The sequence below is a fragment of the Eubalaena glacialis genome, chromosome 3 (assembly GCF_028564815.1).
Source record: "Eubalaena glacialis isolate mEubGla1 chromosome 3, mEubGla1.1.hap2.+ XY, whole genome shotgun sequence".
Classification (NCBI taxonomy): domain Eukaryota; kingdom Metazoa; phylum Chordata; class Mammalia; order Artiodactyla; family Balaenidae; genus Eubalaena; species Eubalaena glacialis.
This window is the reverse complement of record NC_083718.1, coordinates 187,906,380-187,934,181: the sequence shown is the minus strand read 5'-3', so window position 1 is coordinate 187,934,181 and position 27,802 is coordinate 187,906,380. Positions and strand designations below refer to the sequence as shown.

General features: G+C 42.9%; 1 protein-coding gene across 1 annotated transcript; it reads left to right on the top strand.

The window, feature by feature from the left end:
* Nucleotides 1–27,558, top strand: SLC25A33 (solute carrier family 25 member 33). The gene is made up of 7 exons (XM_061187122.1): nucleotides 1–312; nucleotides 9,061–9,240; nucleotides 18,339–18,416; nucleotides 20,573–20,673; nucleotides 22,656–22,722; nucleotides 25,629–25,909; nucleotides 27,082–27,558. Exons 1-7 carry the CDS (start codon nucleotides 257–259, stop codon nucleotides 27,282–27,284), a joined length of 966 nt encoding a protein of 321 aa, XP_061043105.1. The 5' UTR covers nucleotides 1–256; the 3' UTR covers nucleotides 27,285–27,558.
* Nucleotides 27,559–27,802: the final 244 nt, after the last annotated feature.

The following is a 27,802-nucleotide window of genomic DNA, read 5'->3' as shown; positions in this document are numbered from 1 at the left end:
CGCGCGCCGGGCTCCGGCTGGCTGCTGGGCTCCCGCTGGCTGCCGGGCTCGCGCCGCAGAGGCAGGTGAGGCGCCTGTGGCCACGCGGCAGAGGGCGCGGGCCGAGGGAGCCAGTCGTGGGGGCGCGCGCGCATGGAGGCGGTGCCGGCGGCCTCCTGAGGACAGCCGGGAGAGCGGAGCGGCCACCTCGTGCATCCGTCAAGCCGCCTCGAGCCCGCGGCACCCGGCGGCTGCGGGCCGCGGAGCCGGCGCGGCCATGGCGACGGGCAGTCAGCAGAAGGAGAACACGTTGCTTCACCTCTTCGCCGGCGGGTGAGTGTCCCGCCCCGACTCCGCGCCCCCGCCCCGCGCCCTCGGTGTGCCGGGGCCGGTTACCGGCCCTCCCGGGGCTGAAGCTCCGCCTCCCGAAAGAGGAAGTCCCGGCGTGGGGGTGGTGGGGAGCCCCGGGGGGAGCAGGGCCTGTCCCACCTCCTGGCCGCATCCCCGGAGGGTGATTTTACGCCGCGTGCGTCGCGCCCACGCCCACCCCCATCCCCACGGCTTCTCCAGCTTTTTCTCCTTTTAAACAGTTAGTGGCTGGTCTGACGAGTGTCACTCGGGGGCGGTCCTGCCTGGCCACGCTGCGCTTAACGACCCTCTGCCTAGATTCTCCTCCTGGGCCTTTTCCCGAAGGCTCTGGGCGGTCTTGGGGATGCTCCGTTTGGCCCGGGAGTCCCTCAGGGTAGCGCAGGGGCGAGTTCAAATGGTCGAGAGGGCTGCCGGTATTGGGCATCAGCAGGGGCCTGGAAAGTGCTAGTGAACCGTGATGCTGCGGTCAACAACCTGTGGGAGAGCAGTCGGGAAGGTGTGCTGAAATGCTTCTCACCTGCTGGTTGAAGCGTCCAACGTCAGAAACAACATTAAATCTAAGATGTGCCCTGTTTTGAAAGTATCATTAGTTTGATCGTCATGGCACCTTGTATTTTTTCAGTGGAGGCAACGTATTTTTAGGGAGGTGGGGTGGTAGGGGGTTAGGAAGGGAGCTGGTGTTTTTGTTTTTTTCAGAAAATAAAAGTAAAAATGTTTTGTATTAGTAATTTGTTTTCTTTTAATACAGACCTTGGGTCCTTTTGGAGTCTTCTAGGTGTTTGGAGTCTTATTTGAGGACCTCACAGGCCTGGCACAGCCATTTTTAAGTGTAGGACATTCTGCATAAAGTAGGATTTATCCTGGATTATTATCTTGATTTGTGTATTTTAGTTGCAGCTTAGTGTTTTAGTTACTACCCAGATATGTTCCTTATTACAAACAAGTAATGGTTGAGAATTTATTTGCAAAAATGACCATGATGAAAGTGTTCCTGAGCGCTCTGTACTTTTTATCGTAGTGGATTACCCAGTTACGTTGTTTCTCCAGTCAGAAAATTGGTTGTTCTTCATACACAGGAACGATTTCTCATTCAGCTCTTCCCTATCAATCCCCCTCCTTTTGCTTCATCTCCCCCTTGATGTTTACTTTGAGAGTAACACAAGGTTTGGGGAGGGATTCCTAAATTAAGACAGTACATTAATTTGTCATTGTGGGGAATTTTAAACAAGTTGACCATGTTATTTAAGTCATTTCTCAAGCTAAGAAGGATAGCTAATCATTTTTTTTTTTAATGATTTTATACAGTGATTTTGATTTACAGTTTTTAAGTGAGGTGGTCTTTTAAAAAATTCTTGTATTCCGAACTGGGAGAGTTACTTGCTCTGGAGCAGCCTCTGTGAGGCTTGCTTGGTAATTGATTCCCCTGTCGAGATGAATCTCCCTACACGCCCTTCACAGTGCCCTCTGGCTGCTGATTCTCCTCCCGGAGCACCAGCCTCTTACCTTGTGATGGAGGAAAACTGCAGTAGCCAGCACAGCTCTGGACTGATTAAAACGTGGAGTTTATTAGAGTGGTGCTGGGGCTATTGTATTTAATAGGTTTCCTTTCCTTCATTAGCAGTTCTCAGGATTCCTTGCAGATACCCAAGAAAGAAAATAAATCTTCGAAGAGGATGCTTTCAGAGTAACTAATTGGATTTCGACTCATTCCCACTAGCCTAAAATATACTACTTCCATTTCTTTTAGGGAAGATCATTAAAGGAGCTAAGTATGGAATGGGTGTATCATGCAGTTAAAATCAGTCAGTGCAGTGGTCCCCCCCTGTGTGGTGGAAGGCTGTGCTGCTTTGCTCCAAGTAACTAGTTTCCACTGTTAAGCTGGCCTCTTTCCAAAGAACTGAGTACTTTCTTTGAAAAGGAGTCAGAGCCCCTGCTTTTTAAGGGGGGGCTCTGTGACATTTCTCCTGATTATTGAATAGCCATTGGAAACTAACATCAAACAAGTTTAATGCTATAACTAATTAATGATACTGAGTAAATATTTTTATCAGGTATAACAGGCTTATGAATAGTTGCAAATTAATTTTAGATCCTGGAAAGTAAAAACTACACCCAAAATAACTCGCTGTCTTTTAAATTTCTTAAAAAATTTTTTAAGCAGTTTTGTGTGTTCTTCGGAAGGCAAAAATACTCCGAAGTTAACCTGTAATAGTCATCTTTTTAATATAGTGTTGCCCTTTAAGAAAGAAGAGAACTGGAGGAGAAACACTCACAAACCAACACCTAGAAATAAGCACTTTAGAATCAGGTCTGTGTGTGTATATGTGCACCAAATGTAATTTCATAGTTAATTTTAAAATAGGCTCCCATTCTTTATACATTGCTTCCTCCTTAGAAATATGTTGGGTTTTGATGGCAGCATGGTAGTGAATTCTCTGAATGTACTCCTAATCAATCGTTACTGTTCTGTGGTTGCAGTGAAGAAGGTAAACACAGTTTCCAAGCCCAGTGACAGGAATTCAGGGAGGCTCTTAATAGTGATTTATGACAGGGCTACCTAATTTATTCTGATTACATAATTTCTTTCTGATCTTTCATTGCTAATTTTTTGCCATTATAAACTGGACATCCTTATGTGTACCTGTGTAGTTGTCTGATTATTTCCTTAGGATAAACCATTAGAAGTACAATTGCTGAGTCAAAACACATTTTTAAGGCTTTTGATAGCTACCAGCATCTTCATAAGCCATCTCTTAGGGTGGTTTGCTTCTGTGTGAGGGAACCTCATTCATTTGATGTCGATTTTTAGTATTTTTAGGGATTCTGCTGTTTTCTGCTTTCTCTCCTCCTATCCCCAAATCTGGGTAGTATTGTTGTCAAGACAAAAAACCTAAACAAATTTTATTGTAAACCTATCATTCCTTTTCTACTGTTTAAACCAGACCATTAAGAGAAACACTGAAATCCTCCGAAGTGGCCCTTCTGTGTCTAGGCCTTATGTCTGTTGAGAAAAATCTCTTCTTAAACTTTCCCTATCAAATGCCTTGGGGATTCTGGTTGTACGTGTAGTGTTAGTGATGTCCTTCGCCTGCTGAACAAGCAACAGCGTGGCAGGGTGGCGATTCAGGAGAGTACTCAGCACCTGAAATAGCTATGCTAAGCTGCCCTTAGATTAGAGGTTGATGGCCTCGATAATATGCATTAAGTCTTATTTTTATGGCATGGTTTTGTCATTAAATGTACTTACATAGCCTTTAAAATGTATTTTAATGGGGATATGGTATGTCTTTAAGGTTTTTAAAATATGTAACCTAAGATAATGTTCATAATTCAGTATTTCCCCCCATTACGGACAGCTGTCACCTGGTGTACTCCTGTACTGTCCTTGTCCCTACAGATTTAATCTGTATCAGCTAATGGTTAGTTTTGAAGTGTTAGGCACATGTTAATATATCTGCTAAGGAACGATGTAGAGAAGATGCAAGATTTATTTGCAGTGATGAAAGAAGTTTTGATATAGTGTGCCCATTTTTCTTATATAAGGCTTATATAAATGTATTAAGGCTATAAATTGACTTTGGTTTCATCCAGTGTATTTCATATATGTGACATTTTTAAAAAATGTATTGTGTTTGGATGAAAGATTCCTGCTAGAATTTAAGCTTCATGAGGGTAGCACCCATGTCTGTTTTCTTCACTGGTCCATCCTAAGTACAGTGCCCACCCCACATGTTAGAGATGCTTCACTGATACTTGTTTAAAGAGTAACTAATTGATGTGGCCTGTTAAATTGTCCCAAATAAAGAAAAGCAGTACTTTATTTGTGAATTATGAACATGGTTCTGTAGTAAGATTTGCTGAAACTGAATTGGCATAAGGTAATATTATTTTGGATTTGTGTGTTTGTGAAAGATAACGATTCTCTTCAGATTCAGCAGGTACTGTAGAGGGTTTTTTTAATAAATTTATTTTATTTATTTATTTTTGACTGTGTTGGGTCTTCGTTGCTGCACGAGGGCTTTCTCTAGTTGCGGAGAGCAGGGGCTACGCCTCGTTGCAGTGTGCGGGCTTCTCATTGCGGTGGCTTCTCTTGTTGCAGAGCACGGGCCCTAGGCACGCGGGCTCAGTGGTTATGGCACGCAGGCTCAGTAGTTGTGGCACAGGGCTCAGTAGTTGTGGCTCGTGGGCTCAATAGTTGTGGCTTGCAGGCTCTAGAGCGCAGGCTCAGTAGTTGTGGCCCATGGGCTTAGTTGCTCCGTGGCATGTGAGATCTTCCGGGACCAGGGCTCGAACCCATGTCCCCTGCATTGGCAGGAGGATTCTTAACCACTGCGCCACCAGGGAAGCCTGCAGAGTTTTTTTTATTCGGGTGCTGTTTCAGATTTTTTTTTCTAAATGAGGTAGAATATAGAAAATGGCATCTAAAGGATAGTTAGCTGCATCAAAAAATATGCGTTTTGCTTTTACTGAGTGAATACAGAATTTGCATAATCAAAATCTTCTAAGCCCTATGCTAGGTATTCAAATAAAACATTCCAGAAAATTATGTATAAAGAGGCACTCTTTTTTTTCAAGTAGTGACAGTAGAGGTAGCAGATGAAAGGAGGAAATTACCAAAAGCTCCAAAGACTAGGATCACAGGGTGTCTGGCCGTATTATTAGTTAGTAGAATCCATATTGTAGTTAATGTATAAGCCGTGAGTCTGGAAACCAGTTTACTATCAGTTGGGTAGCACTTATAATAAAGAGCATCTTGGTCTTGGCTTTAGTGTCTAAAATGAGTGAGTGTATAGAAAACAGCTTCTTGTTGAAAACATCTAGGTTTTAAAATCCTCCTTATTGCTTGAAACTCAGAGTTAAAAGGTAAAAATTTGTGTACATAATTTAAAAATTTTGTCTTTGATCCATAAAGATTGTAGGTAAATGCAGTGTATATATTGTAGTAGTAATAATCCTGTTTGTTCTGCTATAAAGTGGAGGGGAGGCGCCTAATCCACAGGTGGAAAAAACAAGCAAGGCCTATGTGGGTAAAGGTAAACAGTTAAATACATCTTTATGTAATAAACACAAGACTTCAGTTCTGGGCAGGAAGAATGAGAGAAGGTAGAGAATGAGGGGAAGGGGAAGGAACAAGTAGTAAAAGATGAAAAAGGTGCAGAAAAATACAGGTAATAGGTTTTTTTTTTTTAGAAAATTAGGCAAATAGGTTTCAGAGAACAACTACCTCTTGTGGCTGCTTTGAGACGTGTAATTTAACTGCTGAACAAGCAGCGACGTGGCAGGATGGTGATTCAGGAGAGTACTCAGCATATTTTAGTGGTCTAAGATATGGGTATCCAATCAGAATTAGTCAGTTTCTTGACTGTGTGATGCCAGGACTGCGTCACCGTGAAACTCAATGTCGAATGTGACTTTTCCTGCCTTCTGAGCATTGGCTACCGGGGCCCTCAGCTGAACCTACTCTAAGACTTAGAAGGAGGTGGCAGAATTTGGCTGACTGCCATTGACCGCTGCACCCCAGGCTGTATATGCAGAGCAGAAAGGTTATAGTTGTCAGCACTGTGGCATTTGGAGTGTTGAGAGAGGCTTTTGCCGTCACTGTCCCCTTCCCTGTCACCAGCCCCTACTGGTCTGTAGGTTGAGGGAGGTTGTGAGGCTGAGAGATGGGCACCTTGCTCTGTGTCCAGAGGCTTCCTGAAGGTGGGAGGCTGCTGCATTATCGGCCCATGCCAGCAGGATGAGGGGGGGCAGTGTGGTGTGCTTGGGAAGGACATAGGGCCGACTTCCTACCCGGTGCCAGTCTTGTTGCTTCATGGTGGGTGTGGAAGGACACTAGTGGGCTCCATCGGCTTGGTGTCAAGGAGCATGGGGACCAGAGGAAGGAAGGACACCTAGTGCTGCCTGCAAGGTTCCCAGGCCAAGTTAGGCCAAAAGGAGATTGGGGGATGGACTGCTGGTGGGCCGAATACAGGGGTTCTCAGTGTCGGGGCTCTTGGGGAGATTGAGCACCACCCCAGGGAGGCCTGCACACCATTTACACTGACTCATAACATTCGCCGAGGCCACCAATATACGTAACACATGGCCAGGTGGACCCACAGCTACACCTGGACCATTTACATAAGGCTGCTTCTCTCCCAAGTCCTCGTGCCCAGAGAGCCCTAAAAGGAAGGGAAGAAAAAAAAGGCGAAAGAGCAGACCAAGTCCCCTCCATGTGTTCACGAGACTGAATTTGAACAGCTGCAAGGATAGGAGAGGCAGGATTCGGTGGAGCACAGCTGAAAAGCAGTGCCAGGGAGGACCGGCAGACAGAGCTGAGGTCTACACCGTCTCTGAATGGAGATTCCTGAAAGGCTCCGTTAATGCCTTCTGCAGAGTCGCGGTGGATGGGGCTTCATCCCAGCTAGTTGACCGGGTGAGGAGCCGGGCTAATATTGAAGGTCTTTGCGTTGAAGAATTGAGAATTGACAGGACCTTTTTTTCCTACAAGGAATATAATTTGTTGTACCCTGAAGTGCTTTGGACCCAACTTGACTAAATATCTTTAGCAAATTTGGAAAGCCAACCTAGGGAAGGCAGTGTTTTGATTTATATGATGTTATCTCCTCAGGCTGATGAATGTCCAGGACGTGTGGTTCATGAAGAAAGAAAAAGCAGTTGAACTGAAAGATTAACTTTTAAAATTCTGCTGTGAAATGTCTTAAATTTCAGGAAGAATCTTCTTTGGACAATTTAGTTTGATGTCAGAACTTGTCTTCTAATTAAGAGTATTTTAGTGAATTTGTATCCAACACAGCTTAATGATTTAAAATATTCTTTGGGGGGACTTCCCTGGCAGTCCAGTGGTTAAGACTCCACACTCCCACTGCAGGGGGCATGGGTTCGATCCCTGGTCAGGGAACTAAGATCCCGCATGCCAACCTGCATGCCAAGCTGTGCAGCCAAGAAAAAAAACAAAAGTCCTTTGGGTATTTTTCATCTAAGATTTTTTTTCCTGGTAGATGAGGAAGGGCTTAGCTACTGAGTTTACAGTTGGCAGTGCTTTCCCAGTTTTTAGTTGTTCCCCGTGATGCTGCGAGGCTGCCTCATCCCTCTCGTGGGAGAGGCACCTGGAGAGCCTCAGCTTGCCCTGAAGGAGGCCGGGACCTTTTCACCGCCCCACCCCTGCCCTGGGCACGGTGTGTAACGTGTAGAACGGTGGCTGTGGAGTGAGTGTGGCCCGCCATCCCCAGGAGGTGCCCAGCTCGCCTTCGGTGGGCATTCGCTTTGTTAGCAGGCACCGTCCGGCAGGCCATCCTCTGATCGGTGGCATTGGTGTGGATGACAGTTGGCCGACGTAAGGAGCACTGCTGACCTGAGGACAAACCAAAGGTGGTTGACCCGTGTTGTATTGGAACTTGTTGACTTTCTGATGAAAGAATTTACCCAAAGCTCTATTTATTTTATTTATTTATTTTTTTCAGCGACATGGAGTCAGGTTACTGACTTAAGATATTTCTTTATCTTACTCTGGAGCTTGTAAGTTTTCCAGTGTTTAAAATGTTATACTGTTTTTCAAGCACATGGCTCTTTTTTTAAAATATTTATTTATTTGGTTGCACTGGGTGTTAGTTGTGGCAGGTGGGCTCTTTAGTTGCGGCACGCGGGCTTCTTAGTTGTGGCATGCAAACTCTTAGTTGTGGCATGCATGTGGGATCTAGTTCCCTGGCCAGGGATCGAACTCAGGCCCCCTGCATCGGGAGTGCGGAATTTTAACCACTAGAGAAGTCCCGAACCTGTGCATTTTAATGCCAGGGATACAAAGATGAATACAACGCAGGTCCTGATCTTCAGTGTTTTCCAAAGAGTAGAACCTGTGTCGCTGGTGGTATGGGGGTGGCTTTAGATGGTACAGGACATTGTTACCTAGAACCAGCCCATCAGACGTGCAGTTTTGTGGATATTATTGTTTAAGAAAAGATGAAAGTAGGTATTATAGGATAAATAGGTGAAAAATATTTAAATTTTAAGTTCAGGTAATATTTCAGTATGAACAAATTGTAAAGCGTAGTTTGGGGAACGCTGACCCACAGAGACAGTGCATCTAATGAAATCCCAGAGGATGAATTGATTAGTTCTGACTGAGGGAAACACAAGGACTTAATGATTAAAAAGTAAGCTTTAATTTGATTTTCAACGGAGTCCAAATTAATCAGATTTTAATGAAAATCTGGGTTGTAATAAACACTGATTTTCAAAGTAGTAGCATTACCTGAATAACTATTTTGTTTCACTGTGAAAAGATGCATTCTCTAGAATATTCATTGCAACATGAGAGTGAAATTGGAAATGACATGAACGTCTAACGGTAGGAAATAGGTTAAAATATTATACACTGATAGAGAGGAATAGTATGCAACCATTACAAATGGTAGTGTAGGTGTACATTGACATGGAAAGACATCCACGATATCTAGATAAGAAGAAAAAAATGTGAGATTGAAAAGCCACTAATGAAAAGCCCTAAAGGACGTACTAACGTGTTAACAGTGGTTATCTTTTTAAGCTGCTGGGATTTCAACTAATTTTTTTTTAAACTCTTGGTATGCTCTAATTATGAGATGAACATAGGTACCTTTTTTTTTTTTGACAGAGAAAAGTTCAGTTTCCCATTTCATCTGTGTACAGAACAGGATAGCTTTTCTGATCCTGTTGTGATTTCTTCTCTTACAGGTGTGGAGGCACGGTTGGTGCTATTTTCACTTGTCCTCTAGAAGTCATTAAGACAAGGTTGCAGTCTTCAAGATTAGCTCTTCGGACAGTCTATTATCCTCAGGTTCATCTGGGGACCATCAGCGGAGCTGGGATGGTGAGACCAACGTCAGTGACGCCTGGACTCTTACAGGTTCTGAAGTAAGTTCAGTCCCGGTTCCAACTCCTGCCCCCAGCCCCCCCACCCCCACCCCCACTGTCAATGCAGAGTGTTCATCAGGCCCATCGGATGGAATGTTCTGTTTGTACAGGCTTTGTCCAAATTTAAGAATTAGGTTTCTGTACCAATACCTTTGAACTTTGACCTTGCTCTCTTGGCCTGAGGGCTCCCGGTGTGCACGTGATCATCTTCGTCCAAGGACAGTTAAAGTAAACCTAACAAAGCAAACCCAACACCCGTGTTTAAACTGTTGCATCAAAGTGTTGCTCTTGCCCCAAATCTTCTGAGGACCAGCGAGAAGCTCCGAGGTGGCAGAATGAAATTAAAATGTTTTAAATTACATAAGAGAAGGGCTGTGACTATTTTAAGAGGAAGTAATATGGAAATAAAATGTTGCAATTTTTTACTTTTTATTTGGAAATAATTTTACATTTATAGAAAAGTTGAAGTATATATTTAGTAAAATGGCCCTTAAAATTTTTGTTTCATACCTAGGCTATCTGCCTAATTTATTATTTTTACTGCATTACAATATCTCATTTGTTTACAAAGTAGCTAAATATTCTTAGGTCAAAGTTGGCTTATCAGTCTCTATGCGTAAGGCAAAATCAGTAATTCAGAAGAGCGCTTGGCAATGTCTGTGTTTTAGCTTGGGGCCTTGTGCTTTAAAAGAGATGTTCAGTAAATGATAGTTGAATTTGACTACACTGATGTTCAGAACTCTAGCACTGATCACTGGGAGAGCATGGGTTCAAGAGAGACACAGCTGTGTATCAGTGTGCACGTTTAATTGGGAAGTGTTAGAAAAAGATGCAGTAAAATGGAAGTGCTCTGTCTTAATAACCACAACACTTCGCACTTTGGGCAGAGTTCCGTCACGTTTTAGATAAGGTAGAATGGATTGGAAAGCACTTAATTTATTTTTAGGTACGTTTTGTTTGTAAAGCCGACTTCTGAGTCACTCAGGCACCCATGCCAAACACACGTACGAGGGTGCATCCAAGCTCGGGCAAAACCGGGCAGCAGGACCAGCTGCCGAGGGCAAGGTCCCAAGTGGGAGAATCAGAAACCCAACTAGGGGAAGAGGCAGCTGGTACCCAAGACTCGAGGAGAATCTTTTTTTTTTTTTTTAATTGAACGCTGAGAAGGGTTGGGGAGGCACAAAAGGCAGAAAGTTAGGGGCAGACGCAGGGAAGGCGGAAGCACAGAGACAGGAGGCACGCTTTGCTCTCAGTAAGGAGAGAGACAAGCCCGTTTCCTCCAAAAACATGGCTCTGAAGACACCCCATCTCAGTTCGCCTTTTTATAAGTGTAGTCACTAGCAGTGTCTCAAATGACTCCTTTCTTCTGAGGAACTTAAAATGCTTTGGACCTAGTGAAACAGGTAGTTTGCCAACTCTGCTAACATCCAAGGTGAACTTCCTCTTACATGCTTGCCAACAACGCATGACTAGTGGATTCATCTACTTACTGTAACTGGGAAACTCCTGGCCGGAAGTTGAGGGTGTCACCGGGGCCAAGCCCGTAAGGTAAATGGGACTGCTTCTCTAGTTCAAGTATTTCAGGATGCGTGTTCTGCGCCCCCAGTACCTCTGTCTTTCTATCTCCAGTAAATCTCCATGTATGTTTTTCCCCAATTAGGACAATTGTTTACTAAAATGTAAACCAAAGGGGAAGAAAAGCCTCTCCATCTTTTAAAACACATGAACAGTGCCCACACCGCACGCAAGACAACCCGTTTTCCTAAGTGGTCTGGTGAGAGACCTTGCCCCCTGCTCCATCCTCGGGAGCAGCGGAGGAACTTCTGCCCAGATGCCTCCAAGGCCCATGCCCCACCCCCCAGTAAAAGCCAAAGCTACCTCCGGGGCCTGCTGGTCTCAGCACCCCTGTCACCCACCCCTCCCATTACCTCCCTGACTTCACCTCCTCGTATTTCCCCTCCCGGACCCTTTCGGCTACACCGGCCTCCTACTGTCCCTTTAAAAGACCGGGAACTCTGGAACATTCCACAGCAGGCCCTTTCTACTGGACATTATCTGCATGGCTGGCCCTCAGTTGTCACCTTTGCAGGAAGGCCTTGCAGTGACCATGCTGTTGAAAACTGAGCCCTTCCATCATGCCCTGTGCCTCCTTCCTGCTTTATTTCTATCCACAACACTCACCTCTATCCAACACACAGTGTAGTTTACTTATTTTTATTGTTTCTTTTCTCTCCCTGCCGCCACCAGAACGGAAGTACCTCAGAGGCAGGGACTTATGGTTTGTTTTGACCACCGAGGTATCCCCAAGCACTGAGAATGCTGCCTGTCACACAGCAAGAATTCAGGACAAATAGAATGTGGCACATCAGTAAGATACTGAATATAAAGAGCTTGACACACACTGCTCCCCCCACCACGTAAATAATAAATATTAGCTGCTAGCATAATACATACTTTCTGTACTTTTGAAACATAAGAATTATAACTGAGTTTCTTGGTAGCCAAGGCAAAAAGGGGACTCTCATACTGCATAATTCTCCTCTGGAGAAAGCACACTTGCTCTTCGGGGCAGATGTATGTCATTTCCTGTTAATAAGTTCTGAAAGCAGTCTGTTACCCAGTACTTACATCAGACAGTGTACCAGCATAAGAAGCATATCTTTTAGGATGCTTTAATGGAAGCTGACTACTTTTCACTTTACCACCACCCTCCTGGCTCATCTGGATCATTGGACTGCTTTCTGATTCTTCCATTAATCACCCCTAGGCTAGGGCAGTGATGATGGTCTTCAGAGCGGGCTCTTTATCCAGGAAACAGTAAACCGAGGACAGAGATCCAGGCCTTTTCTCTATGCCACAAAGCGCATCAAGGTTGTCCGTTCACAGTTTTAGAAGCCATTGGGTTTATCAGATGATTATTCATTTAAAACTAAGCTGCTTATTATTAGTCTTACTCTTCCAAGAAGTACTGCATTTATCTTTTTTTTTTACTTGTTTTTATTTATTTATTTATTTTTATTTTTGGTTGCATTGGGTCTTCGTTACCGCATGCGGGCTTTCTCCAGTTGCGGCGAGCGGGGGCTACTCTTTGTCGTGGTGCGCGGGCTTCTCTTGTTGCGGAGCACGGGCTCTAGGCACATGGGCTTCAGTAGTTGTGGCACGCGGGCTCAGTAGTTGTAGCTCATGAGCTCAGTAGTTGTGGCTCACGGGCTTAGTTGCTCTGCGGCATGTGGGATCTTCCCGGACCAGGGCTCAAACCCGTGTCCCCTGCATTGGCAGGTGGATTCTTAACCACTGTGCCACCAGGGAAGCCCAAGAAGTACTGCATTTAAAGACTTAACAGACAACAGAATTTGTGTACAGGCAGTTTATTTTTCAAAGTACAGAGCAGTGTTTGCTTGTGTCTCGTGTTAGGTTAACCTATTAGAGAAAAAATATTCTCCAGTGGAGCATCAATTACCTTTATATTTTGAATATAGTTACTTAAAAAGAGAAAAGACAAGATGTTAAAACAATTAGGCTCTTACTATTAAATTTACCAGGGGGTAATTAATAATCCTTTTATTCAGGTATCTGCCTTAAAAAGGCTTATGACTTAATCTTTTTTTTTTTTTTTTTTCCCTAATCAGAACTCCTGTTCTTTAAACTACTTCAGGTACTTTATTTTTGTTTTTTGAAGTACCTCTTTAATCTGAAAAGTAATATGTTAGTGAGGTCGTTTCTCTTTTAAAAACTGATGGGTTCAGATGAGAGCTTTGTCCTGGATTGGTCTGTGGCATACATAGTATGATCTAAAATAGTGAAGAGAATGAAACGCTCCAAACAGGACCCTAATTTCTTTCTGCATTTCTTTCCTAAATGAAAGTTTCTATGACTGTGGGAAAATTAGTCTTGGTCCTAACAAGCTGAGGAGTACCATTTATAGTAGGAACTTGATTGTTCCAGAAAAGTTTTGTAAACATCCAGCTAGGTTAGCGGTTTGAATTATGTAACAGATTTGACTTTTTGCCCACTGTTAATATGCGTAACTATGGAGACAGCCTTTCTGCAGTTCTTAAAAGGCCTGAGTCACTTGAGGACATGCATTCCCTACTGCATTATAGATGAGCGGCTCCCAGCTCCCTGGAGCCAGAGATTCCCTTAATTGTGTGTAGGTGACCCCTGGGCCGGCTGCACGGTGGACATTCGTGGGGACCAAAGATGGAGTCTGAACTTTAAAAAATGTTGAATGTATTGACCGTTTGAAATCTTTTACATGCTATACTATAAGGTATAGGTCACTTCAGGGTGTTATCTGAGAGAAGTTTTGGATGAGAGAGCCTGGCTTTTTAAAAGCCCAATCCTGTTTTGAGAAAGAGTAACAGTAAAGTATTTAAAGTTGAAAACACTAAACTCTGATGCCTGTATTAAGGACCAAATGGCTTGGTTTTGGCCAGTGTGAAAATGCACTGAAACTCCGTGTCCTTCATTTGGAGTGTTAGGTTTACAGAAACCCACGAATTGTCTTTACCCCAACCCCGCTTCGTGACTTTGTGGGCTACAAACATGAGTTCAGTGTTTTTATAACCTATGACCTATAGCTTTTTTTTAAGAACTTTTTTTTTTTAATAATTTCTAACTTACAGAAAAGTTACAGGAGCAGTACAAATAACTTGCTTATATACTCTACCTCAGGTCACTTGTTTTTAATATTTTGCCACATTTGCTTATTTGTTTTTGCTCTATATACATACAGTTTTTTTTTTTCTGAACCATTTGAAAATAGGTTACATGCATTATGTCCCTTTACCCTTAATTCTTTAGCATTTATTTCCTATGAAAAGGATATTCTCTTAAAACCACAGTACAGTTTTCAAATTCAGGAAATTTAATATTGATGTACTGCTTTTTAACTAATCTACAGTCTATATTCCAGTTTTATCACTTATCTGTTGTTAAGCGATTGATTTAGCACAAGGGTTAAATTTTGTTTTAAAACTCTGTTCCTACCAATATGTCTTCTGTTCTCAAAAACTTTTTCAGTGAGGCTTTCTGGGGTTTTTTTGTTTCTTTAACTGCTTTATTAAGATGTAATCCACATGCCGTACAATTTTCCCACTTAGAGCACACAGTTCTCCCGTTGTAGTATGTTCAGAGTTTTGTGCTCCCATCACAACAATTCTAGAACGTTTTCATCCCCACTGCAAGAATCCCCTAACCTGTTTGCAGTCACTCCCCATCCCCAGGCCCCCAGCCCTAGACAACCAAGTACTAATCTTCCTTCTGTCTATATAGATTGTCTCCTGGATATTTCATCTAAATGAAATTGTACAGCATATGGCCTTTTGTGTCCAGCTCCTTTCACTTAGCCTACTTTTTTTTTTTTTAAGATTTATTTATTATTTATTTTATTTATTTTTTGGCTGCGTCGGGTCTTAATTGCGGCACGCCGGATCTTCGTTGTGGTGCGCGGGCTTCTCTCTAGTTGTGGCGTGCGGGTTTTCTCCTCTCTAGTTGTGGCACGCAGGTTCCAGAGCATGTGGGCTCTGTAGTTTGTGTCACGCAGGCTCTCTAGTTGAGGCGCGCCAGCTCAGTAGTTGTGGCCCGTGGGCTTAGTTGCCCCGGGACCTGAACAGATATTTGGACACTCACGTTCATAGTAGCCAAAAGGCAGAAGCAGCCCAAGTGTCCATCCACGGATAAATGGGTGAACAACATGCGGGGTATCCATATAATGGATTTATAATTTAGCCTTAAAAAGAAGGAGATTCTGACACATGCTATAACATAGATGAACCCTAATGACACTGTGCTGAGTGAAAGAAGCCAGTCACAAAAGGACAAATACTGTAACAGGGTTCTACTTGTATGAGATCCCTAGAGCAGTCAAATTCATAGAGACAGAAAGTATAATGGTGGTTGCCAGGGCTGGGGTGGGGGGATGGAGTGTTAGTGTTACTGGGTATGGAATCTGTTTGAATTTTTGAATTTTATTTTATTTATTTTTTTAATACAGCAGGTTCTTATTAGTTATCCATTTCATACATATTAGTGTATACATGTCAATCCCAATCTCCCAATTCATCACATGCCCCCCCACCCCCCCACCACTTTCCTCCCTTGGTGTCCATACGTTTGTTCTCTACATCTGTGTCTCAATTTCTGCCCTGCAAACCGGTTCATCTGTACCATTTTTCTAGGTTCCACATATATGCGTTAATATACGATATTTGTTTTTCTCTTTCTGACTTACTTCACTCTGTGTGACAGTCTCTAGGTCCATCCACGTCTCTACAAATGACCCAGTGTCGTTCCTTTTTATGGCTGAGTAATATTCCATTGTATATATGTGCCACATCTTCTTTATCCATTCGTCTGTTGATGGACATTTAGGTTGCTTCCATGACCTGGCTATTGTAAATAGTGCTGCAGTGAACATTGGGGTGCATGTGTCTTTTTGAATTACAGTTTTCTCTGGGTATATGCCCAGTAGTGGGATTGCTGGGTCATATGGTAATTCTATTTTTAGTTTTTAAAGGAACCTCCATACTGTTCTCCATAGTGGCTCTATCAATTTACATTCCCACCAACAGTGCAAGAGGGTTCCCTCTTCTCCACACCCTCTCCAGCATTTGTTGTTTGTAGATTTTCTGATGATGCCCATTCTAACTGGTGTGAGGTGATACCTCACTGTAGTTTTGATTCGCATTTCTCTAATAATTAGTGATGTTGAGCAGCTTTTCATGTGCTTCTTGGCCATCTGTATGTCTTCTTTGGAGAAATGTCTATTTAGGTCTTCTGCCCATTTTTGGATGGGGTTGTTTGTTTTTTTAATATTGAGCTGCATGAGCTGTTTATATATTTTGGAGATTAATCCTTTGTCCGTTGATTCGTTTGCAAATATTTTCTCCCATTCTCCCATTCTGAGGGTTGTCCTTTCGTCTTGTTTGTAGTTTCCTTTGCTGTACAAAACTTTTATGTTTCATTAGGTCCCATTTGTTTATTTTAGTTTTTATTTCCATTACTCTAGGAGGTGGATCAAAAAAGATCTTGCTGTGATTTATGTCAAAGAGTGTTCTTCCTGTTTTCCTCTAAGAGTTTTATAGTGTCCGGTCTTACATTTAGGTCTCTAATCCATTTTGAGTTTATTTTTGTGTATGGTGTTAGGGAGTGTTCTAATTTCATTCTTTTACATGTGGCTGTCCAGTTTTCCCAGCACCACTTACTGAAGAGATTGTCTTTTCAGCATATAGATGGGTCTTGTTTTTGTATCCATTCAGCAAGCCTGTGTCTTTTGGTTGGAGCATTTAATCCATTCACGTTTAAGGTAATTATCGATATGTATGTTCCTATTACCATTTTCTTAATTGTTTTGGGTTTGTTTTTGTAGGTCCTTTTCTTCTCTTGTGTTTCCCACTTAGAGAAGTTCCTTTAGCATTTGTTGTAGAGCTGGTTTGGTGGTGCTGAATTCTTTTAGCTTTTGCTTGTCTGTAAAGCTTTTGATTTCTTCATCGAATCTGAATGAGATCCTTGCCGGGTAGAGTAATCTTGGTTGTAGGTTCTTCCCTTTCATCACTGTAAATATGTCATGCCACTCCCTTCTGGCTTGTAGAGTTTCTGCTGAGAAATCAGCTGTTAACCTTATGGGAGTTCCCTTGTATGTTATTTGTCGTTTTTCCCTGGCTGCTTTCAATAATTTTTCTTTGTCTTTAATTTTTGCCAATTTGATTACTATGTGTCTCAGTGTGTTTCTCCTTGGGTTTCTCCTGTATGGGACTCTGCGCTTCCTGGACTTGGGTGGCTATTTCCTTTCCCACGTTAGGGAAGTTTTCCACTATAATCTCTTCAAGTATTTTCTCCGGCCCCTCTCTCTCTCTCTTCTCCTTCTGGGACCCCTATAATGCGGATGTTGTTGTGTTTAATGTCCCAGAGGTCTCTTAGGCTGTCTTCATTTCTTTTCATTCTTTTTTCTTTATCCTGTTCCGCAGCAGTGAATTCCACCATTCTGTCTTCCAGGTCACTTATCCGTTCTTCTGCCTCAGTTATTCTGCTATTGATTCCTTCTAGTGTATTTTTCATTTCAGTTATTGTACTGTTCATCTCTGTTTGTTTGTTCTTTAATTCTTTTAGGTCTCTGTTAAACATTTCTTGCATCTTCTCGATCTTTGCCTCCATTCTTTTTCCAAGGTCCTGGATCATCTTCACTATCATTATTCTGAATTCTTTTTCTGGAAGGGTGCCTATCTCCACTTCATTTAGTTGTTTATCTGGGGTTTTATCTTGTTCCTTCATCTGGTACATAGCCCTCTGCCTTTTCATCTTGTCTATCTTTCTGTGAATGTGGTTCTTGTTCCACAGGCTGCAGGATTTTAGTTCTTGCTTCTGCTGTCTGCCCTCTGGTGGATGAGGCTATCTCTGGAATCTGTTTGAGAAGATGAAAAAGTTCTGGAGATGGATGCTGGTGATGGTTGTACAACAGTGTGAATGTACTTTTTGCCACTGAACTATACACTTAAAAATGGAAAATGGTGAAAATTTATGTATATGTTACCACAGCAAAAAGTTTTTAAAGAAAAAGCAGGCAGAGTATTCTCTTTGAACTTGATATACTAAGCTTTGGCTTTAAAGAGCAATCATCCGTCCCATGAAAATTACTGGATTTTTCTATTCCTCATTTCCCTGTTTAGGGCTCTCCTATAATAGGTAAAGATCTAGAAGATAGGATTATTAGAAATAAGGAATAAATCCAAAAGAAATACCATCCGAGGAAATTTCTCAACCTGTTTCTCAGTGAATCTTGAACATAACAAGGACATCATTTCCTGTTTCAGACCCTTTGCTGCTCTCTGCCTTCCTAGGATGTTGGTGGGTAGTGCAAACCCTGAACACCTTGCTCCTGCCTGAACAAGGGAGATTTTGAAGCATGTTTTTTCACTGTAGTAATGAAAGCAGTATTCATCAGTCTTCTGATTTTGTATTGTAATATAATCAGATAAGACCCTGGGGTTTTGTAAACATTCTGTTCTTTATTCAGGGAGCTAATGTGAAGGCTGACCCCTTATCATTTTGCACAGGCCTTGCCTAAGGATTTTAAAGATACATCTTTTCTCGTTATTCAGGTCGATCTTGGAGAAGGAGGGACCAAAGTCACTTTTTAGAGGCTTGGGTCCAAATTTGGTTGGAGTTGCACCATCAAGGTAAGCATTAACCTTTCAGCTAGCTCACTGCATACAGTATCTAATACACTGAGTCCTTTCTTACTGGAGGGGCAATACCGCTAGATGTCTAGTTTCTTTTTCTGTGGAGGATTTGCCAGAGTGCATCTGACATATAGAAATGGTGATAACTGTTGGCATGTCTTTCAGTGTGTGCGTGAGAAAGAGATTCTTAGTTATTTTATTCTTAAGTTGAGAATTATTCTGCTGCCATCACGTGGTGTCTTCTCTGAGTGTTTGCTACTCTAAGTATGGCGTGTGGTCAGCAGCATTGGCATCACCTAGGAGCTTGTTAAAACTACAGGATCTCAGACCACACCCCAGACCTACATCAGAATTTGCATTCTGCCAAGACCCACAGGTGATTCATATGCACTTGGAAGGACTGATCTAAAGCAATTTTAAAGGCTTCCAAGCTTACTTTATTTAAAAAATTCTTATTTGTGTTACAAGGTTTAATTCTCTTTAAAGCTTATTTGAATATATCAAGCTGCATTGTCCCAGTGCAGTAGCCCCTGGTCATGTGGGGCTACTTAAATCAATTAAAATTAAAAATTCAGTTCCTTGGTCTCACCAGCCACATTTCAAGTTACTTAGCCATCATATGTAGCTAGTGGCTCCTGTATTGGAGATCATAGGTATAGTACCTTTCCATCTCTGCAGAAAGTTTTTTCCGACAGTGCTGATACAGAGGATAGGCGTGTGTGGATATGAAAGTGAACGTCTGCGTGTGTGTGTGTGTGTGTGTGCGCGCGCGCGCATAGCAGCATATCTCTGAAAAGTAGGTAAGAAACTGCTTCTAGAAATTGCCTCCTGGGAGGGGGAGCTCAGTGACAAGGGTCACTTATGTGAATCCACATAGTACTTGAATAGACTTTAAGCAAAATTAATCTTTATAACAAAAATGATAATTTTGTTTTATACAAACTGAAGACTAAAAGCTTCTAGAATACTTGCATATCAGTGCTCCAGTTTATACACAGATTTCCTGAGGATGTTGTAAAAATGCAGAGGTCCAAGAGGGAGGGGATATAGGTATACATATAGCTGATTTACTTCATTGTACAGCAGAAACTAACACAACATTGTAAAGCAATTATACGCCAATAAAAAAAAATGCAGATTCTTATTAAATCCTTTTGTTCCTTTGGAATTCTGTAGCTTATGTGTATAATCTATTGAAAATATAGAAAGTACTAGTCTGTGAGGTTATATGAGGTATGCATTATTAAGAGAAGGCAAACATACTGCATATATGTAGTAAATTTTTAAAATGGAGTCAGATCTACTTGTGGACAGTGCTAATTTCTGTCAATCTGATATAGAGTCCTGGCCACCACACCCATTTAGAACAGTTGGGACCTAGAAAAAAACGAAAGACTGTTTTATAACACATTCATGATATGTAGTCAGGATCCTAAGTTGAAAAATACATTCTGTAATTGATCCACGGGCCAGCTGAAAAAAAGCATTTTCCCTGACAGTGCTGGTGAAGAAGCAGGGAAAAGCACAGCCAGGCTCTGCTCTCCAGCCCCAACAGGAGAGGAGACAGAAGTGGGGAAGCAGACAGAGGCGGAGAAGAGAAGACCAGAGAGCCAAGGTGGGGGGCCCGCCACCCCCAGCAGTCCCTTTCTGGGGCTGGGAGCACGTCAGTGGAGGGTGCACGTGATGAAAACACATATGCCACCGTACATGTTCCTATGTGATCCTGCGTCATCAGGAAAAAAGTTCACAGTACATCTGACATACTCATTTTGGTGTAAGGCAGGACAAGTGTGGTATGTTTTAGAAATGTATTATAAATTTTAACAGTTATAGTATATGTTGGTGCTTAAAAGGATTGGCATTCATCCAGGATGAAGACTGTAAACGGACTTTGTATGTATATTACCAAAACCTCATTTTCCTCAGTTATTTTGGGCACGTCCATCATCATTGAGTACTTTCTGGAGGGACAATCAGGAGCTTCCGGAAGATGCCTGCAGCAGGTTTTGGTTTTAGCACAGATAAGGTCAAGCTTTCGGTTACATGTTAATTTCTTTCCCATATTGCTAAATTTGTCAGGGGTTGTGGAAGGACATACGTATTGTATAGTGTCGAACCAGCGTCTTGATAGCATTCTCTCTTTGTTCTAACAGGGCTGTGTACTTTGCATGCTACTCCAAAGCCAAAGAGCAGTTCAATGGCATTTTCGTGCCTAATAGCAATACTGTGCACATTTTCTCAGCTGGCTCTGCAGGTATGTTACCGTAGTGAGTGGAGATGAGTTGCTCACTTTGCTAAAGCATGTGTTGTACCAAACAGCTTTCTCCAGGAATTAGAAATTAGGTCTCTGCTTCTTTTGCATCTAAAATCATTTTCCTAAAGCTTTATGTTAGAAGTGATAAAACATGAGTGTTTGAGAGCAGTTTGTAACTTGCTTCCGTTTTCTTTTACCCCTGAAGCTTTTTATTCTCCCTCAAAATTGACATGTTCCCATGCATGCTACTGGTTAGTGTGATGTATCTTTTAAAGGAATATTAATGTATTTTCATGCCTTTTTATTACATTATTTTCTAAAATTCGAGCTGCTTTTTCTGTGGCTCCCGACGGTGTCCAGCCTACCCTGAGTACAGTTGGCACTTCTGTCCTTAACAGTTGGATTGTATGATGAGGGCTCAGGGCTTGTAGCGGGATTCTTGCAGTAGGATCAGTGATAGATCAGGTAGCTTCTATTCTTTTTTGAGGGAATCATTCCACCTACCATAGAAAATTCACAAAAGGATTTTTTCCCCAGGAAATACTTGGCAAAAACATGGACATGTAGATTTCTGAGAGAAGGCTATGTCTTTTTCGATGTAAATTTTATGTCTATTTAAATAGAAGGGTATTTTAGAGAATTAAATTGGCATTTTATGAAAACTTTCTACCCTCCAAGTTGTACGTATCAGTTTTGTCCCTGTTACTCCAAATGAAAGTACTAGTAATCCATCTGAATAGTTACAGATAATAATTTCTGGACCCCAAATGGGAAATGACATTAGCAGAGCTGCTTCACAACAAGAAAGGTGTTTTATAGAATATGGAGCTCTGAGAGGAGTGCGTGGGGTTCAGAGGAGGTCAGGCTTCACTGCCGAGGCCGATAGGGCATTAGCGATACGCGAAAAGCTGTGCCCCAGTTTTGTAACTTTTGCAAAATTAACTTAGAGGAACCTTGGTAAATAAAACAGACCTGGAGGGAGATTTTTCTTTTTTTTTTTTTTTTTAGTGAAGTCTTTAATTTGCTGTTTTAAGGAGCTAATGCTTCTGTCATTGTTTTTTGTTCTGTTTTTTTTCCTCCTTCCTGGTAACATTCAGTTTTTTGGGGTTTTTTTGTAATTCTGGTATAGCTGGTTTACAAAGTTTTGTTAGTTTCAGGTGTACAGCAGAGTGATTCACTTTCTTATGTATATACACACACACACATATATTCTTTTTCAGCTTCTTTTCCATTATGGTTTATTATAAGATATTGAATATAGTTCCCTGTGCTGTACAGTAGGTCCTTGTTGTTCACCTGTGGAGGGAGATTTTTAAACCATTATCTAGGGTCCTGTTATCTAATCAATCTACTTAGACTGTGGAGGGGATGAGGTATTCCAGAGGACTCACTGTGTGTCAGGTCAGTACTGCTTTTTTGGTTGGTCTGGAATGATTAACAATATTAAGATGGAGAAGACTTACTTTAAAAATGGTTACTATAGGCAGATCAGTCTTAAAACTTTGATTTCCTAAAATGGTCGGGTATTAAAATGTCAAAGTTTGGATTCAGGTAAATGGAGATTTAGTTTCTTCTATTTTAAGTTATATATCAGGTACCCTTTTGGATTAGATCAGCAACTTTTTAAAACAAATTATTTCTGAACCGGAACCTTTCCATTGAGTTTTAGAATAGTTTCATATATGTTTACCAATGGAATCACATTAACAGGAATGTCAACAGCACCACCTAGCGGCTGAATGGACTAGACAGGGCTCTAGAAAACTGAGAGATATATGTTAGGTCCTACATACCAGTAGATGTTACATTTTAGGGGACTATAGCTACCATCTGTAGTATGGAAATATAACTGCTTCCTACCATCCATTTTTATTATTAAGCCATTGAAAGCCTGATTTCAAAGTTTATCACATGGAATAGACAGCTTTAATAAGCATTGACTCTGTTCACTGATTACATTTTCTATTCTTTTTTTCTTCCAGCTTTTGTCACAAATTCCTTAATGAATCCTATATGGATGGTTAAAACCCGGATGCAGCTAGAACGGAAGTAAGTTGTTAATTGTTCCTTCCTTAATATAAGAATTCTTAGGGCTTTTTTTCTTCCACCAGTTCCAGCTGTGGAGTGAGATGCGTAGCGCGTCCTTAGCCATCCCCATCCTTGTTTTGCCTGAATATAAGCATATGTAGAACTCCTTTTGTCTTGAGGGTGATACTGCCAAGCCTTGTGGGGAGACAAAGGCCAACAGAAATAACACACAAGGGGGTGTCGGAAGTTCGCTCAGTTGTGGCCCCTGATCTACAGGGTAGTCGGTGGGTCTCTGCTCCTGGATGACCCCACCGCCCCCAAGTTGGAGTGCTGCGGGCTCTCCTCCAGGTGGCCTCTCTTTCAAGTGGGAAGATGCCAGGAAGGGCCGAATAGCAAATGCCCCTGGTCTCAGAAGGGGCATTCTAATCTCCAAGGCCCTCAGATATCCGAGATTCCTGTGCTGAAACTAGCCAGGGATTCTTGAGATTTTTCATGCTGTGGGTTCTCTTGGCAGTCTCTGGTGAAGCCTACAGGTGCTTTTTAGAACAATATTTTTAAAAGCAGTGAAAACCAATTATTGAAATACAATTATCAGTGGGTTTTTCTTTTAATTGCAATATAGTAATATAATTCTTTAACACATTAAATAAGATCAAAGAGCATCCCGGTAACTGCTGTAATTTCAAGTTAGTGAAGATGGTAAACGATGCCTTGTGATAGGATTCTAAGAACCCTTCTGTTACTAGGTTGCCTAGAAGTGTTGTGTGGGGCGCTGGAAACTCCAGCTAGTCCAGTCTAACCTTAAGCTACCCAGTAAAGAAAGCACAGGAGAGAGCGAGCAAGAGCGCCCCCTGGAAGTGGAGGTGGGGTCTGCCTTAGCTTGTTTTTCTCTTGAATGACCCCCATAGCCTCTGAATTGGTGTTTGATTCTGTGTTCCCCCTAGTCCGTTCTGTCTGAAAGAACCTTCTAAAATGCATCAGGTCTAATCATTTTGAATAGATTGCTTGCTCAGAATCCTTCGATGAATGTCAGTTACTCTCAGGGTCAAATCCTCACTCCTCGGCTTAACGTTCAAGGTCCTTTGCGATTTTCTAAAAATGTCCTGTGCTCTCGTGCTTCCGTCTCCCTGAATCTGCCGTCCCCTCGCCAGGAATCCCGTTTCCCCTTCTTGTCCTGCAAGCTCCAGACCAGCGTCCTCTCCTGGAAACCTCTGGCAATCACTCCCAATTCCAGGTGTGCACACAGTGTCCTAATGTCACTTCTGTTTAGCAGCGGATAAATGCACGAGTCAGCTGAGAGCCTTCCTTTATATGCATTCTTTTAAATCTGGCTGGTAATGACCCGTGCTTAGGACATATGAAAGCTGTGTTTGTGTGGGCTCTGTTAACATAGCCCTCAACAATGAGTATTTGTTGCATGCTTCCTGTGCAACTAGTCACAGCAGAAACAGCAGGGAATAAGACATGGGCCCTGCCTTCCAGAAGCTCACAGCTTCAGAAAATAAACAAAGAGAATTCTAGGCTGGTGGGATAAGAGGCCTGAGGTGCTCCAGGACCCTGGAGGGTCCCTAATGCAGTCTGGGCAGGACGTGCAGCCAGGGAGGGGCTCTTGTGGCATCCACCCTCCCATCTACAGAATAGCCGGTGGGCAGCGGCAGGTGCGAAGGTGCCTCAGTCAGGGAATCTGCTGTGCAGAAAACCTGGAGGCAAGAAAGCATTGTTCATTCCGAGCAGCAGAAAGAAGGGGTGTGTCCTGCATGCAGATGTGCTGGAGAAGGAGGGAGGTGCAGGGAGATAAGATGGGAGAAGCCAGAAGAGAGGGCCACATCCTTAAAAGCCCTGGGGAGGAATGGGCGTTTGGACTCGGCTTTATTTTGAGGCAGCAGAGAGCCGTTAGCGCAGTGGTTCAGGGGGCCTGTCTGTCCTCCATTAGAGGATATTTGGCAATGTCTGGAGATGTCTGTATCTCTCACGACTTAGGTGGCATCTAGTGGGTGGAGGCCAGGGCTGCTGCTAGATATCCTACAACGCATAGGACCGCCCCCAGCGGAGAATTATCTGGCCCCAAATATCGATAGTGCCAAGGTTGAGAAGCCCTGCATGAGAGGATGTTAAGCAGGGGAGTGAGGTGCTTGGTGTTTGTGTTACAAAGGTCACTCCAGGTAGGGGGTGGGGCTGGGGGGACCCAGAACACTGGTCTGCTGCCCCACAGGAGGGTCTCCCACGTGCGTCAGTGTGAACACTACCCAGTCCTGGGATTCTGTTTGTATCCCGGCAGTTTATGAAAACTTCCTGTCGTGGGGTAGGAGCATCCAAGCTGAAGGCTTTTTAGTTATTGTATAGTCTATTCTGTGTTTATAATTTTACAAATGTAGAAATAATGGAATCAAAATACACCATTTGGAGACTAGAACGATAAGAAAGAATACTCACACTCACCACCCTGTCGGAATGTTGGGGAGTTTTCCTTCAGTATTTTCTTAAAGCATATTTGTACAGTAATCGCAATTATACTTTACATGTAATTTCGTCCGGCTCTCCACTTTAAGCACTTCCCCGTATCTGACTGCCTTCACAACTGTTTTAATCTAGTATATGTACCACGGTTTACGTATCTATCCCCATGTGTAGACATTGGGATTGTTTTGATTCTGTTGCAGTCGTATTTTCCTCTGTGATGCACACCTTCCATATAGCTCTTTCCAAAAGTAGATCGAAGACCCTGAGCACGAGTCTGTGACTCAGTACTGGTGCACGTCCCACCCTGTGGGCCTGTCGGGTGTCCGGGCTGATGGGCCTGGCTTCACAGCAGGCCGGGCTCAGCCAACCACAGACCAGGGAAGACTGCTAATCTTTGTGACTCGGTGCAGCAGGCGGGCTCCTTAGCGTGTTGTCGTAACGGCCTCTCGTTGGTCTCCTTTGTGCAGAGTGAGGGGCTCCAAGCAGATGAACACGCTCCAGTGTGCTCGCTACGTTTACCAGACGGAAGGCATTCGTGGTTTCTACCGGGGACTAACTGCCTCGTACGCTGGAATTTCAGAAACCATCATCTGTTTTGCTATTTATGAAAGTTTAAAGAAATATCTGAAAGAAGCTCCCTTAGCCTCTTCTACAAATGGGACTGAGAAAAATTCCACAAATTTTTTTGGACTTATGGCAGCTGCTGCTCTTTCCAAGGGGTGTGCTTCCTGTGTCGCTTACCCCCACGGTAGGTTTCGCTTTTCCTTCCGGAGCAGGAAAATAGCCATCAGTTTGTGTCAGTATATCCAGACCTCCGTAGCTCAGGTGGACGTGCAAGCACCTGCAGGTGACAGGGGAGCCGAGCCCAGCTCAGCTGGCTGCAGCCCATGTGTGCAGCTCACGCGGGCAGTGGGAACTCCGCTTTACTTGGCTCCAGCAGATTGTGGCCAAAACTTGGCTGTGTGGAATGTGGGCCCTGGGTTGTGGAACTTCTGATGTTTCCAAAGAAGCCAAAAATCTGGGTTGTATTTAAAATTCCTCAATTTAAAAAAATGATGCAGGAGCCAAGCTTTAAAAAAAATTTCAGCTTCCATTTTGAATGGAGTGCTGAGGAAAACTACTTTGGCTAAGTTTACTTTTTAAGGAATTAATAATAGACCTAATGTTCTACTGAACTACTTTAAAAAGAAAAAAAACCAGCTTATTTTATTGTGCCATGAAAAACAGGTTTTGTTTTCAAACACCCGCTGCACTGTCAGCTGTGACAAATGCACACGGTCAACTTCTCACAGGTCATTGAGTCCCCGTCATGTGCTGGGGCACCAAGCAGCCCCACGGGCTTGCAGAGAGCGGGTTGGATGCTTCCCGGGTCATGTGCCCTGAAGTCCGCTCGACAGGCAGTCACAAGTGTCATGCTGTGGGTGCCAGGGTGAGGCAGGGCCAGGTGGGCAAGGGTCTGAAAAAGGAGCAGGCTGGACGGAGTGGAGAAGGATCCTGGTAGGAGGAGAAAGTTGGGGAGTACATGGGAAGAAAGTTTTGTTGGAGATGTCACCATACGTAATACAAATACACCTCCAGGGAAATGACAGTGTTCACTTCATTGAGAGTAGAAAACCATAAACTATCTTAAAATTGAGTCCCATTCAAACTAAGCTTATTTTTTAAACCCTTAGAAGTTATTTGGTACTTTTGTATGTATACATCAGTCTTGGGACAATTGACCAATTCCCAGAGTTAGAAAATGTTCTGAAAAGAACTTTTCATTGTCTCTCTGTGACTACCCCAACCAAATAGAGCCGAGATGGCAAAGAGCCATAGCTGTACATTAACGTTTATAAAGCTGTGTGCTTCGCGTTCTCTGCACATATTGCTTGGAAGTACAGTTCATCTGTAGCCTGAAATGTGTGTTTCTCTCTGCAGAAGTCATAAGGACACGGCTCCGGGAGGAGGGCACCAAGTACAAGTCTTTTGTCCAGACTGCTCGGCTGGTCTTCCGGGAAGAAGGCTACCTGGCCTTTTATAGAGGACTCTTTGCCCAGCTCATCCGGCAGATACCAAATACTGCCATTGTGTTGTCTACCTATGAGTTAATTGTGTACCTGTTAGAAGACCATGCTCAGTAACAGGCCCGAAAATTGTGCTCTAGAAGAATAAAACTGAGAAACTCTAGAGAATTTTTTTTTTTTCCATTGATGTGTAGAATGTTTGAGACTGAAACAGGAAAGGCCGTAGAATATCCGGCTTGTATCACCTGTTGGACATTTCCTTTTGGATTCATGCTTTCTGGAAGGTTTAAATTCATTAACGTTAACAGTTAATTATAACTTTTGGTTGGTTTTTTTGTTTTGTTTTGTTTTAACTTAAGAGAATACAGGATTAAGCAGCCAGTAAATTAAATCATGGTATTTAAGTATAAATTTGTTTTGTGTCCTCTTTTATGTCCACCATAGGGTAAACTGTAGCTAAGGACTTCAGTGAAGCATAAGCCTAGAAACGCAGAGAAAAACTATCAAGTCAAGGTACAGTTGTTTTCTAATCTGACTGTAAGATCCTGCACTGTGGGACAGGTAGGAAGTGCCACATCTTGATGGCACAGGGCAGACCAGGACAGACTTCCCAGCTAGTCTCCAGACCTTCCACA